Source organism: Sphaerodactylus townsendi, linkage group LG07, assembly GCF_021028975.2.
Source record: "Sphaerodactylus townsendi isolate TG3544 linkage group LG07, MPM_Stown_v2.3, whole genome shotgun sequence".
In the NCBI taxonomy this organism is placed as follows: domain Eukaryota; kingdom Metazoa; phylum Chordata; class Lepidosauria; order Squamata; family Sphaerodactylidae; genus Sphaerodactylus; species Sphaerodactylus townsendi.
In genome coordinates, this window is record NC_059431.1 from 32710735 (window position 1) to 32726630 (window position 15896).

Below are 15896 nucleotides of genomic sequence, written 5' to 3' on the forward strand. Positions count from 1 at the left end.
CCAGTTTAAAAGCAAATTGGAGTAAAAAAAAATACAATGAAACACAGTAATATTGGTAGTAAATAATATTTAGATCCAAAATGTCTGAGTTTTTATGCTCCATTTGCTGCTGAAAATAATATTTTTGTAAATGCTAAAAGCATAAATAAATGGAACAAGTACAGTGTTGACCATTTGAGGGAGAGTACCAAATCATATCAAACACAGAAAAGTTCTAGTCTGCTGCTCCTAAAAATCTAATGCCATATGGCTAAAAGGGTTCAGTGTGTCAGTTTTCTAACAGAATTATAGGGGTCATATCTGAAATATTATTTGTTGAATCATAGAGCTGGAAGAGACCCAAGGGCCATCAAGTCCAACTCTTTGCAATGCAGGAACACATAATCAGAGCACTCCTGACAGATGGCCATCCAGCCTCTCTTTAAAAATCCTCCAAAGAAGGAGACTCCACCACATTCCAAGGTAGTGCATTCCACTGTCAAACAGCCCTTACTGTCAGGAAGTTTTTCCTGATGTTTAGATGGACTCTCTTTTCTTTCACCTTGAAACCATTACTCCTGATCCTAGTCTCTGGAGCAGCAAAAAACAAGCTTGCTCCCTCACCAACATGACATCCCTTCAGATATCTAAACATGGCTATCATGTCACCACTTAACCTTCTCTTCACCAAACTAAACATACCCAGCTCCGTAAGTCTTTCCTTGTAGACCATGGATTCCAGACCTTTTACCATTTTGGTTGCCCTCCTCTAGACCTGTTCCAACTCGTCAATATCCTTCTTGAATTGCGGTGCTCAGAACTGTAGACAATATTCTAGGTGAGGTCTAACCAATGCAGAACAGAGAGGTACAATTACATCCCTCGATCTAGAGTAGAATCTACACTCTTTTTGATACAGCCCAGGATCCCATTGGCTTTCTTGGCCACCGCATCACACAGCTGACTCGTGTTCAGTTTGTGGTCTACCAAGACTCCCTGTTGTCACATATTCTGTCTTCAAGATTTAACATCTCATTTTGATCCTCATGGTAGCTCTGTAGGTTAGGCTGAAATGCAAAGACTTCCCCTGAGTCTTCTGGTTGTGCTAAGATTTAAACTTAGGCTTTCTCATGTCCAAGGTGAGCTCAGTAGACACATGGCAGCGTTGGCTCAGTTTACTTCCTTAGTGTGCATGTATACACATGCATAGTACAAAACTGATTTCTCTGGTCTTCTAGTAATTGTGGTTGTTTAACTGGTAAATTGTTTTTATCACATTTAAGAATTGGGATGCCAACCTGGAATTACAGTTTACCTCCAGACCACAGAATCAGCTCCCCCCAAAAAACCCAGATGCTTTGGAGAGTGGGCTCGATGGCATTGTCATCTCCAGCCTCCATCCCCAAACCCCCAGGAGTTTCCCAGCCTGGACCTGGCACCCCTATTTAAGAAGTGTGTCCAATATTGCTAGTAATATAGTCCCCATAGTAAGATTTTGATCCAGATAAGGAATAGGGAAGCAAACCGTTGTGCCCTTTTCTGTTTCTCGGAATGCAGGGAATCTGGAGTGAAACCATTAAATCAAGATGTTCACAGTAGTAGTGAGGATTTGGTGTCTTTTCCAGGATTCTGGGGCCACAAGAAGGCTGAGGCCATGTTCATCTACCCTTTCTGAAGCTATTGTTCCGACACATTTGGTATGTTTGTGATTAAGTCAGCAGACTGGCTAACATGAGGGGTGTGCTGTTTCGTGAAGAATCACTTCCATCTGTTATAAATTCTTGTCAGATGTTGGGGAACAGCAAGCAAAAACTAACAGCAAGTGTTGTATCCATGTTACAAGAAGCTAGTTGTTATTTAGGCTTATATCCTGCTATTAATTACGTTAATGCATTTTGGTGGAGTTTTTTTTTCCAGAATGCTCATTTATTTGTGCCGCGGTCTCAGAGGAATATGCAAATATCTGCAAATCCAACAGAGATTTGGATTTTTTTAAAATCAGAACAGCAGCTCCTGACATTTCATTACAAGTCACTTCTGAAACGCGAGGGTTTTAAAAAGCAGTACAATTGGATTCACCTTCCAGAGGAATAAAAGCGAATACTCTGGTTGCTCATTAAAGGACAGTATTGCTTGAAATTCTTATGCAATAATAGCAGTTAAAAGACTACTGGAATCATTGGTGTCACTTGGTGTTGAGATGGGTAAGAGGATGTCAGGGAAGAATATTCTGACAGAGTGAGTGCAGGCAAGATAGTTTATTTGGAAAAGGGTGCCCTAATAAACTGTATGGAAGGAAGGTGGATTGAGGAAGAGTGCAGTCATTGCCATAATGGGGTTAGAAAGGTGAAACTGTGCTTAGTTTTCACTATTAATCCATCCTAGACATACTGAACCAGTGTAGACTCAAGACCTGCGTTCACATTTTCCAGACTGCACTGCAGTACTTCTCTTTTTTATATGAATAATTTTTAACTGCAAGAATGGAAAAAAGAGTTAAAAGAATAAGTACTGAAAAAGCAAAAACTGATATAGAGAAAAGGGATCAAGGGTGCTACTTCTAAAAGCACTAGGCTCCCGCAGACTTATTGATCATAGATTTTCTCAGAACTAGTGGGTCCGTATTTTATTTGTTTATTTATTTTCTCAGATTTCTTAATCACCCCTCCCAGAACTGGCTCAGGGCAATTTACAGAATGAACAGTGATACAATAAAACTATCTCAGCATGCTTAAAAAACCGTAAAAAATAAAAGTTGAGTAGAGATCTAAAATTTATGATGTAGTTGATTCAGTAAAAAGATGGCGACAACCACGGAGCTTCACAACTGCTGTGGAGCGGCACATACCCACGGGGGTAGATGGAAAATGGCCGGACCTCAATGAAATGCCTGGCGGTATCAAACCCCTTCTAGTCCACCTGTCAAATTTTAGGCCCCCAATATCTGAGGAGGTGAGAGCTGACAAAAAACTACAGCCAGTAAAATCGATACTTTTTTTAGCAAAAATTGTTATGAGTATTCAGAGGTTCAACAGAAGAGGAGTACCATTCTCAATAATACATCTGCCTTGCAGAGTTGAGTTCATTTGATCTCTTTCTCTTTTAAAAAAAAACTATAAATGTTACGCTGAGAAGCCTGGTAGAAAGCATAGGCATTATAACCCTACTGGTTCTGTTTTAAAAAGCTGTAGAACAGAGCAATTCCCAGTCTGAGAGTTTCTCAACTCAACTAGCTAAAAGGATATGGACTTTTATTTTATGCTTGCAGGTAAGTCATTCATAGGTGTGCACAATGACCCAGTGCTTGCACAAGAAATTATCTTTAAAATGCATCCTCAGAAGTGTTTGGGGCACATTAGAGCCCTGTTGGATCAGATTGGCGGTCCACCTAGTCCAACATCCTGGGTTTCTTACACAATGGTTAACCAGTTGTCCTATGGGGCCAACAATCAGGGCATAGAGGCTAAGACCCTCCCCTTATGTTGCCTCCTATCACTGAGTTTCAGAGGTTTTACTGCCTCTCATGTGGCAGTAAATGGACCACTGATGGACCTGACTTCCATGAATGTGTCCATTAATAACACACCTACCAGTCTGAGATTGTTGCTCCTGAAACATTTATTACGGCATAAGATTTCCTGGCCTAATGCCCTTCCTAAAGGATGCAGTACCCCCATTGGAGAGCCAGCGTGGCATAATTGTTAAGAGACTGTACTTTAATCTGGAGAACTGTCCAATCCAGGGGTCTGCAACCTGCGGCTCTCCAAACGTTCATGGACTACAATTCCCATCAGCCCCTGCTCTAATCGCTCAGAACTCTAGTCTCTCAGAACTCTCTCCGCCCAGGTGGAGGCAAGCATGGTAAACCACCTCTAAACATCTCTTGCCATGAAAACCCTACGGGGTCACCAGAGTTCAGCTGTGACTTGATGGTGCTTTGCTCCGCACCCCACTGGAATTTATAAGCACGCACTAGGAAGACACCGCTGTAAATTATTTCTGTCTGCATGGATCTGTTAGAACATAAGAACAAGCCAGCTGGATCAGACCAAAGTCCATCTAGTCCAGCTCTCTGCTACTCGCAGTGGCCCACCAGGTGCCTTGGGGAGCTCACATGTAGGATGTGAAAGCAATGGCCTTCTGCGGCTGTTGCTCCCGATCACCTGGTCTGTTAAGGCATTTTTTTTCTGTTGACACAGGAAAAGCATCATGTCTGAAGTACCATGTTGCAGGACACAGGGAATGCCAGACACCCGTTGTTTATAGGTTAATAACTGTTCCTTCTAGGCAAGCGGCTTACATGACCCAGTTTTTAACTAGTCTTATGATCATTGAGTATGGGCAGACTAGTGACACTTTTAATTAGGCTAGCAAAAATGTTGTCCTTGTTTTCAAAATTTGAAAATACAGTGTCATTGAAAGATTGTTTTCTTTCTCCCTGCATTTCATCTGTAAATGTAAGACTAAATTGTGAGGGTTGCATTAATTTCCTTATAATGCAAAACTGGATGAGTTATTCATATTCCTGGTTGCCACCATCAAAAATTTTAGGCACTTTGAGTCTCCGAGATTTTTATACCTCTGATTATTACTGACCCTCTGTGTTTATTGCAGCTGCACAACGAACAGTAGACTTTGCTTGTGACACTTAAGCTCTTTTTGTTGGTGAAGTTTGTTTAGAGCTCCAAGGAGAGGCTCAAGTGGCCAGGAAAAAAATACTCTTAGTTTCTTGTAGATGGTAGAAAATAGCAGACAGGAAGGATACTCTTGTGGTTAGTCTGTTACCAACCGTCAAAAAACCAAGGTTTCCATTCTGCTGTGTCCCTCACTTCCATCTATATTTCATTGGCAAGACATTTATGAATAAGCCATTTATGTCCTTATTTTCAGCGGTCCTATTTTCAGAATGTTGAGCCAGTTACCTCTTGTATGATCCAGTTTCTTAAGATGAGTGTAGTAATACTTTCTTATTTCACCAAGGTAGTTTGATGCTGAGTTGTTTGTGAATTTGAATATTATTGACATGATCACCATAGAACTGCTAATTTTTGCCGCAGGTTTTAAGATTTGTTATACCCAGATAATATTTTAATTTTATCTCTTAGGAACATATCAGTACTGTTACAGTATTCACAATGCAGTTTGGTAAAATAAGAATGAATGGGATGCAAAATCTACTACCCCAATCAAAATATGATCAGACGTAATATTTATTTTGATTTATGTTTAGGAAACAAAAAATTAAAAAGCTGCCAATCAGAGGCGTAGCTCCAAGGGGGCTGGGGGTGGCCGACGCACCGGGCACGCACCCCTGTGGGGGTGTGGCAAGCGCGTTCCAAGGGCATGGCAGGGGTGTTCTGGGGCGGGACAGGGCAGAGGACGCACCGGTGCACTGGGCGCTTTTCCCCCTTGCTATGCCTCTGCCCCAAATGTTAATTTTATGTTCCAATAGCAACAAATACTTGACCTAAAATAGTTGATTAGAAAAAATAAACTATGGTTTATTCAAGCAAATACAAAGTTTTATATGGAAATTTATTTTTATTAGAGTAATACCTGTAAACATTTAAAGACAAGATAGGATTTATTTTCTTTACATTGTTTAAATTTAAGGAGGGGAAGCACGAGAAACAGCTAACACACTACTTTTAGCAATTCTAAAGGGTTATATCTGATATGCTTCGGTACCAGGTTTTCTACTCATCTGTTTCAACAGCATTTAACACTCTTCCAGTGGAGATCCTCAGTTTCACTTTCATCCTCCACAGCATCACTTGAATTACTTGTAATTACAATATATCTTCTACTACAGGAGAGATATGTAATCATAATGTTATCATTAGTTTTAATTTGAACTGCACAGCAATTTGGATGAATTAATAACTTAATTTTTTAAAAAATATCTGATTGTTATATATTTACGGTTGTATTCTCTCCCTCCCCTTGCAAATCAATAAAACATACACGTGTACTTGCACACACAGTTCCTAATGTTTGGGAGAAATGTTCCAATGTTTGGGGAAAATTGTAACTTTGAAATTGTTGAGTTTGCTTAATATTTTATTGGAAACGACATTCCTTTTTTGTTACTAATTTGATGAAACAATCTTTATAAATGGAATTTTTTTCCACAGAAAAATAAAGCTTTGGAATTTATTCTACTAAAATTTGTTTGAGGTAGAGGCCTTGGCTGGTTGGCCTATGGTGTTGCTATTATTCGTCCTGACCTTTCTAGTATGTTTACAGCTATTCTTGCCTCTGCATTATTAAATACTGCTCCTTGTGGTTGGACTTTTGGAACTGGTCTGTCAAAAATGTCTTTTGTACTGGACACTGTGTTCTTGCCACCTTTTCCTGCACTGTTCCCAAAGTGCCTTTGCTGGCAATACAAGGATCATAGCTACAAATTCTGATTCTGAGAAATGGTTCACATATGTATGGGACTGCATCGACGTGTTTCCATGATTTCTTTGTAGAGTCCTAAAATGGGTAAACCATGCATTGAATCCAACCAGCTCTTATGTGAGAAGAGATTTCCCTTTGACCATAAAAATTTTATAATGGTGATGATCATAGAACCTGCATGTACAAATGACACGTGGGACTGAACCAAAGAGGCTAATTGGACTATATAGATGGGGGAAAGCTGGTTAGATCTTCCAACCCAATTATATCAGAGTACATTCTTTGTATCACTAAGAGCCCCTTCTCTGTTGGTTCTCAAGGAATATTAATTTGTTTTAATTTGACCCACTTTTCCTCAAAGGAGCTTAATGTAGCATAAGAGAATTCAAACCATCAGGCTTTCTGGGGAAACCAGAAATAGGGTCCCTGTGGTTAACCATGCTCAGTTCTGCATGCACATTGTCTACGTAATCCAGTTGGCTTTGCTGCAATTTAGTGTACGGTAGTAAGATCATGGCCTGTGGCTTAGAGCAGATGGTTGTGGAACCAACCAGGGGAGAGGTGATCCTAGATCTAATTCTATGTGGGACCCAGGACCTGGTGCAGGAAGTCAGTGTTGTTGAGCCGATAGGGAACAGCGACCACAATGATGTCAGATTCAGTATCTCAGCATGCGAACAAGTGGCAACTACTAATGTAGTTACATTCGCCTTCAGAAAGGGAAATTTCTCAAAGATGAGGGGGATAGTGCGCAGGAAGCTGAAAGGGAAAATCAAGAGAGTCAAAACTGTACAGGATGCTTGGAGGTTATTTAAAAACACAGTAATAAAAGCTCAGCTGGAATGTGTTCCACAGGTTAGAAAAGGCAGCACCCAGTCCAAAAGAAAGCCACCATGGTTAACAAGAGAGGTTGAGGAAATTATCAGAAAAAAGAAAATGTCTTTTAGAAAATGGAAGTCTAGTTTGGCTGATGAAGAATATGAGAGGGAACACAAATGGTGGCAAAAGAGAAGCAAGTTAGCTGTAAGGGAGGCAAAAAAGGATTATGAGGAACGCATGGCTGCGAACATCAAGACCAGCAACAAACAGTTCTTCAAGTACATCAAAAGCAGGAAGCCAGCAAGGGAAGCGGTAGGCCCATTAGATGACAAAGGAACAAAGGGTGTGCTAAAAGATGGCAGGGAGATTGCAGAGAAGCTGAATGAATTCTTTGCATCTGTCTTCACCCAAGAGGAGGTGAGGAACATTCCTGCACCTGAACCAAGCTTCTTAAGAGGCGAATCCGAGGAACTAGCGAAGATAGTGGTAGACAAGGAAGAAGTTCTGGCAGCCATTGATAAGCTAAATGTTACCAAATCCTCTGGCCCAGATTGCATTCACCCAAGAGTTCTTAAAGAGCTCAAGCATGAAATTGCTGATCTTCTCACTTTAATATGCAACTTATCCCTGAAATCAGGCTCCATCCCTGAAGACTGGAAGATGGCCAATGTCACACCAATCTTTAAGAAAGGATCTAGGGGGGATCCGGGAAATTACAGGCCAGTCAGTTTGACATCTGTTCCTGGTAAATTAGTAGAATCTATCATTAAAGATAAAATTATAAAACATGTAGAAAAGCAAGACCTGCTGAGAAAGAGTCAGCATGGCTTTTGCAGAGGCAAATCCTGTCTTACAAACTTACTAGAGTTCTTTGAGGGTGTAAACAGGCATGTGGACAGGGCTGAACCGGTGGACATTGTCTACTTGGATTTCCAAAAGGCTTTTGACAAAGTTCCTCACCAGAGACTGTTGAGAAAACTCAGCAATGAAGGAATAAGAGGGGAAGTCCTCCTATGGATTAAAAACTGGTTGAGAAACAGGAAACAAAGAGTGGGTGTAAGTGGGAAGTTCTCACAATGGAGAGATGTCGGGAGTGGTGTCCCCCAAGGATCCGTTTTGGGACCAGTGCTCTTTAACCTATTCATAAATGACCTGGAAGTAGGGGTGGGTAGTGTGGTGACCAAGTTTGCAGATGATACCAAATTATGTAGGGTGGTGAGAACCACAAAGGATTGCGAAGAGCTCCAAGCGGACCTTGATAAATTAGGTGAGTGGGCTCAGAAATGGCAAATGCAGTTCAATGTAGCAAAATGTAAAGTGATGCACATAGGGGCAAAAAATCCAAACTTCACATACACGCTACAGGGGTCAGTGCTATCAGTCACAGACCAGGAAAGGGATTTAGGCGTCTTAGTTGATAGTTCCATGGGAATGTCAACTCAATGCATGGCAGCTGTGAAAAAGGCAAACTCTATGCTGGGGATCATTAGAAAAGGAATTGATAATAAAACTGCAAAGATTGTAATGCCCTTATATAAAGCAGTGGTGTGACCGCACTTGGAGTACTGTGTCCAGTTCTGGTCGCCGCATCTCAAAAAGGATATTGAGGAGATAGAAAAAGTGCAGAGAAGGGCAACAAGGATGATTGAGGGACTGGAGCACCTTCCCTATGAGGAGAGGCTGCAGCGTTTGGGACTCTTTAGTTTGGAGAGGAGGCGGCTGAGGGGGGATATGATTGAAGTCTACAAAATTATGCCCAGGTGATCGGGAGCAACAGCAGCAGAATGCCATTGCGTTCACATCCTACATGTGAGCTCCCAAAGGCACCTGGTGGGCCACTGCGAGTAGCAGAGAGCTGGACTAGATGGACTTTGGTCTGATCCAGCTGGCTTGTTCTTATGTTCTTATGGCCTAACAATAGGTAAGGTTCACAGTATTTTCAGATCTGTATGAGGAGATACTACCAACAGATCTGAAAGGTCATCGAAGGCAATTGCACCATTTTTTGCTTCTGATACTACTGGAAGATCTTTCAATTGCAAATCTTACTATAGCACATTACATTTGACATAGTATACAGAATCACAGTAACAGCTGTTGAGCATAAAATGCTCCAGAAAAAAATTCTAATGAAGGGCATTATAAGCAGGCAGGTGAAATTAAAATGGCAGTGGATTACTATTTATTGGTTTAATATTTCTCATTACTTTCAGCGTGGGTTTGGTTTTTTTTAAGGCAGTCTCCGCAGCAGCCATTCTTGGGTCTTTCGAGCCAGCCTCACCAACTTCACTCCAGAACTTACTGTTCACGGGGCTGGCTTGCTCTCTCACAAATGCACGTCCCACATGTCATGGGATATTAATATGTTGTTCCTTTCAAAGCTGTTGAAACCTGCATTTAAATCATTTGGTTCTTGTGAGTTCAGGATCAAAACAAGGAAGGTTTTTATTCTTGGTGGAAGTGACTTCAGTCTGCAAAGCACAGCATGTGTGCTGCAGTGTCTCATGGCTGGTCAACCCTGTGCTATTAATACTAAAAGTGTTTTTACATGTTGAGAGGACTAATATTAACTAATCCAGTCAGCCAGTCCTTTTTTATATATCTACAAATGGGGAAAACCAAGATACAAAAAGGTGAAATGACTTTCCAAGGTAACTCAGCCCTAGATGAGTAGAACACATGCCAGCTCTTCAGTCTCACTTTTGTATTAAATGCTCTTCAATTTGTGTGTGTGTGTGTATAATCTTCACAAATGGACTGTTCTTCATTATATATGTGTATGTGTGTGCAACTGTGTAATCCTGTCAAATTGACTACAGACCATGTCTCTGATCAGTTAATAAATTCCCCAGCTTCTTTTATTTCTTGTGTTAAAGACTTTGACTTATATTAGGCCCTTTCCGCACAAACAGAAAGCAACAATGTCAGCCCGGTAAAACACCGTTTTAGCGGGGACCCTTTGCACAGGCGCCGCTGCCAAATCGATTTGGCAGCGGCGCTCTGTTTCCACCAAACCGGTGTTTTCAAAACTCACTCGGGGAGCGAGGTTTTCTGCAAACTCCGGCTTCCATCCACTGCCATGTGAATGGCAGCGGGTGGTAGCCGGCGTATTCCCCTCCCCCGCCCCAAACGTCTCCTTACCTCCTTCTGGCTGCCGTTGCTCTGGCCAAGGGGGCATGTTCCCTGGCCTTCTCAGAGCGACAGCAGAGCGACGGCTGCCAGCAGGAGGTAAGAGGGCTGCGTGGCTGTGTGGAGCCTGCTCCAACAGCCCATGGGGCCGTTAGTGCAAATGGCCCCAGAGCCTGCATCGGCATGGTTATTGCCACACTTGATCTTAGCCAAAATGCCGAGAAGCGAAAACAGCCTAAGTGAGCTGAAATCAGTCACTGGAAAAGTGTATCCCTTTTCTCCCCTCCTAATCACAACAGCTGTACAGAACCAGAAGGTCCTATTCAATAAACTAGATTGATGCCTTTTCAAAACAGCTGTACTTTGGCCTTAATATCATGACAGAAACCCCGTAAAACATTTGTTTCATTGGCCAGATGATTCCTTAAAATTTGTACAAATTTGTACAAATAATTTCACCTTTATGTGCATCAGTTAGCTCACTGCAGCAGGGAGAAAGTCTGCCTCCAATGATTGTTATGAGTTTTAGTTAACATTTGTAAAGCACTTGACAATGAAAAGCACAAAATAAATATTATGTACTTGACAGAGAGCAAAGGCTTGGCCTTGTTCAAGGATCTAAGTAACTCATCTTCCTTAGCCCTGCCAAATGACTCTGAAGTGCTCAGAAACAAGACCTGTTTAATAAGATGTTCAGTATGGTATCACTGTGCAGCTAGTAAAGGTGTTTGACATATTTCCTGGGAGCTAGCAATCTAATATAATTTCTGGCCTGCCCCCCTATTTTGTTTCTTCTTTTTCTGCCCCACTACGCTGGGATTCTCAATGGAGAATTAAAATGTCAAAGGAAAAAACTGGATTCAAAGGAGGTGGGACGTAGAGTATAACCTATGCAAGCTTGGATTGATCACTGAGGTAAAGCTGACAGGCATTAGGTGATTTGCCATTTAAAACTTAACAAGAACAAAGTTTATTTGCAAACACCCAAATGCTACTGAGTTGAATATTAACACAACCAGGACTTCTGGGATTATTTGTTTTTATGTAGCACATACCTCAGGAAAGCACTGTCTCAGGTAGGTTTAGAAATATTGCCACTGCACGCTGCTACAACTAAGTCACACTGCAGGCCCAGCAAAATCCTGCTGGCCTACTGTAGTGCTTCAGAATACTTAGTTCCCTCCACAAGGCAACCCTCTGGCCAGTGACTGTGTATTCAGCTGGGGGCACTTTTTCGATTTGAAGCGCCTTTAAATCTCCAAGTCATCAAAAACCATTTAGAAGGGTCTCAGCTGATTAATAAGCTGAAACAGCTTCAAGCAACGAGGCTGATAAAACTTGTGGTTTATAAATGAAATCATTATATTTCCTGGGTAAGCAGGTGAAAGGAATGCGGAGATTCAAGCCATATGGATCTGTGACATGGTAAATGTCCCTGAAGTAGATGCTTGGTAGACTGCCGCTTCTAACAAATTGCCTCTTTGTCTCTTCCCTTTATTAATAAAATCTACTATATATTTTCTTAGTCAAGGATAATATGGGAGAGTAGACTTGCTATGAGAAAGAATAATTCATTCAGTTTCAAATGGATGAAAAGTAACAATCATCTGCTTATGTTTCCTTTTTTCACCTTTATTCTTGTTTATTGATTTGATGAGGAATTACTATTATGAAAGTCTGAAGAAAATAGCTACTGTCGGGTATAATGAAGGAATTTGCTGCGCAAGCTTGGTCACTTCACCTCAGTTCATCTGTTATTCCAGACTTGGCAGCTTGCTCTTGAGCCGTCTTTAAGGTTCTGTTGAACTGTGAATAGAACAGTTGGGGAAAGTGCTAAACTAATCATCCTGGGGTATGAAGTCATTGATTTGTTCATCAATACTTATAGAGTAGAAAACAGAATTGAAACATTATTGTCCTGTGCTGACAGGATAGCTCCTTTCCTCTGCCAAACCCCTCTTCCCTCCTTTATTCTGGGGAGGGTTATAATTCTGTGGAGAGAATCAAGGTGGTTTTCTGTGCTGATTCTAATGAAGTTATCTTTATGATGGTTTATTTAATGCTTGTTTTGACTTCTCATTTAGAATTTATGTCCTTCCCTTTGGCTCAAAGCAACTCACGTCTGGCTTTAACAGATTTTGTTTTGCCCTCCTTTCTTCCTTGGGATGGGGGGTGGGGGGACAGAGTACCCTGCCCTCAATTGCCAGGTAAACACAGGGCTAAGCAGTCTTTGGCTAGCTCTGAACAAGCTCTCTTAGCTGATGCTGTCATTCCTCAAGTCAGTGTCCTGCATTGATTATAGGTTCATATAAGACATTTGATTGCTGTTGGCTGTAGTTGGCAATGAAAAGTCGTGATTCAAGTCTACAGAGAAAGAAAGGGGAAAGTTGGCCTTGAGATGGAAAACAGAGAGAAAGACTCAAATAAACCATCAAATATGAATGAAATAACCAACTGTTTGCAAACTTGAATATTATATAATACTGTTTGTTAGGGAGTTTTGATTGGGCTGCAGCTTTATGCTAGGTTTGCTTTTGAGGATACTGTCAGGCTTGCCTCCAATGCATGAATGATTCCTGTGTGAACACAGGCTGGTTAAGAACACCAGTCAGGCCTTCTCAGTGGTGGCTTCCAATTAGAACAGCTGCCCAACGAGATATGTCTTTGCACTTCAGTGGTTCAGAAGAAAACGATACATTGTTCTATTTAGTACCTTTATTGTGGTTTCAACTTGCTTGGTAGGCTATCCGAATAGGATATTGACATTAACTTGAACTTTATTTATGTTTAATTATAGTGTTCTCACTGTATCATAGCTTCCTGTAAAACCACATTGAGGTTCTTTTATATTAGTCAGATTATAAAAATGTAAAATAAATAGAAATCATTCTTTATGCCTAATCTAAGAGGCAGAAATTGCTGTATATTTGCATCACAGATTTAGTGGCGTTCTAATCTAAGAAAATTTGGTTGATTTAAACATTCTTCTCTGCAGTGAGGAATTACGGAAAGAAGCACGCCAGCTGAAACGCGAACTGCTAGCAGCAAAGCAAAAGAGGGAAGAAAATGCCTCAAATCCAAAGGAGGATAAAATTGAAGGTAAGCAGTAAGGAAAGGTAACATGTGCTGATGTAAAGGGTTAATTTCCTCAGGGAGAAGAAGAAGCCAAATATCCTCAGGCTGTAATGTTCAGCATTTCTTCAGCAAAGGAACACTTATTGGCTCATGTTCTTGTTTTCACTCACTAGTCTTCTGATTAAGAGTAGGTACTTCACAAAAATTACTCAAGATTTTGGCATTTTTCAGGGTCTTGCCAAATGCATTGAATTTATCCCATGGAATATTTAACTGCCAGAGACCAAGGGCATTCCAACACCCTCGTATTGCGAACTCCCAGCCTCTTAGCACCTATATTGTGCTGTATTGTTGAGTTTTAGGTATTAGGTACAAATGTTCTTATTTATCCTGGCTTCTTGTGGGATGGAACATGCTCTGAGGGAGCATTGGTGCCTGCCTGCAGAGCTACGTGTCGGTGGGAGGTAAGTGTTAAGAAAAAAGACATGCCTTCGTGCGAAGGCGCACGTCCCAGCCACTGCACTCGCTGTCCACAAGGCAGACATCCATGCAAATGGCCCAGGGCTATCCCGGGTTTGTTTATCCCTGCTGCAACTTGGTCTAAACTTGCTGTTCGGAAAGGGCCCTAGTGGGAAGCCAAAACCACTTACTTACATCATTGTCCTCTCCTCTCTTTTATCCTCATAACTTTGTGGGGTAGGTTAAGCTGAGAGTGTATGACTGGACTAAGGTCACTCAGCAAACTTCTATGGCAGAGTGGAGAATCAAATTCGAGTCTCCCAGATCCTAGTCTGATCCTCTAACCGGTACACCATACTGGCTCTGACATAATGTAATATTCATGTTCACATAATTCAATACTTATGTAATACACAGCCACTGCAGAAATGGTAAAAAGTTAATGACAATATTTTTTGCAATTTATTTCCTCCAAATCCATAATATGGGTGTATATTTGGCAAAGCCGAACTGGGAGAAAAAAGCTTTTAAAAAATACCTTATTTGTATTTTTTTGATTTTTAAATTCGTCGCCCCCAAAAGAGGCAGCGATTTAAGACAGCCAAAAAGCAAATCCTAAATAATGCTGATGTTTGTGGCGGTTTTTGAATTGCCGAAGTTCACGTGGACTTCGAGGTGGCAGGCTGCCCAGAGGGTTCAATTCTGCACTTCTTGCCACTTCCAAGCCCGAGTGGAGGCAACTGGAATTTTTCAGGTTTGGTTTTAATAGACCCAGAAAAATTCCCCCAAAAATGAAATGGGAATTTGGTTTCTTTTCCAAAAATTTCCAAGACTCTTATACCTGAACCTGAAAAATACTGGAAAATTGTGAAATCCCTTACTTCACAACTGTAATTTTCATTCTTCATCTGGGCTGCTATTTTCTGGTGTTACAGCAGCAGTAGCAGCCAAAACACATTTATCAACCTTTATTTTGTAATTTTCCTACCAAAACTGGCCAGGATTTTTCAATTTGTAAAAATTCCTGTGACTAGTGGTGTAGAAGCCTCACAATAGTCAGACCTCAAAAATGTAATTCGAATAGTTAATATTCTGCCTAATAAAATGATGAACAGTCATGCAGAGCATCAAAGACAAACAACTTCGTAGCGGCTTAAACTTTCTGGAATAATTACATTTTTAAAAAAGGAGATGCTTGCAGTGACAGGTTTATTCAGTTGCGAAGCATGTTTGTGATGAACAAAGCAGGATGAACAAAGATTAGGAAAGCAAAGGGGCAAGAAACTGGTCACAGCAGCTGCAAGCAGGATTGAGAATTTCCCTGAGCCCAGTGGAGGTAGAGAGGAAACAGTAAACATGTCCATAGAATGAATTCATGATTTGAATTCAGAGCAGCATGACACCAGAGATTCATTTATACATTTGTTAAAATATTTGTATCCTAAACTTCAGTTCAGGGGTGTTCAACTCTGGTGCCATGCCGGCAGGGACTGATATGAATCGTAGTCCATGAACATCTGGGGCACCAGAGTTGGACACCCCTGCTTCATGTGGCTTATATAAAACTTTCAGTTAAAACAATCAAACAAATAAAAACCATAGCAGAAACATCAGCATTAAAAACTGGGGGGGAAATTACAGCAGCCACACAAATCTGTTGAACGTAAGACATCTAAAAGTGTACAAATCATGACAAGACTAGCACCTAGATAAAACCATCAATAGCCCCCAAAAGGGACAAAATGGCAGGATTGGTGGTGGGTACAATTGCAGGAAGATGAAGAAGAAGATTTAGAAGAAGAAGAAGAAGAAGAAGAAGAAGAAGAAGAAGAAGAAGAAGAAGAAGAAGAAGAAGAAGAAGAAGAAGAAGAAGAAGAAGAAGAAGAAGAAGAAGAGGAGGAGGAGGAGGAGGAGGAGGAGGAGGAGGAGGAGGAGGAGTTTGGATTTATATCCCCCCTTTCTCTCTTGTAGGAGACTCAAAGGGGCTTACAATCTCCTTGCCCTTCCTCCCTCACAACAAACACCCTGTG

At 41.1% G+C, this 15896-nt stretch overlaps 1 protein-coding gene across 2 annotated transcripts in view; it reads left to right on the top strand.

Moving 5' to 3' along the window:
* The window catches only part of CWC27 (CWC27 spliceosome associated cyclophilin), a 105719-nt gene that overhangs the window by 49625 nt on the left and 40198 nt on the right, over positions 1-15896 (top strand). For both annotated transcript variants that reach the window (XM_048503564.1, XM_048503565.1), the window contains one exon: positions 13328-13431. In XM_048503564.1, coding sequence (XP_048359521.1) covers positions 13328-13431 — 104 coding nt within the window. The remainder of the gene's footprint in view (positions 1-13327; positions 13432-15896) is intronic.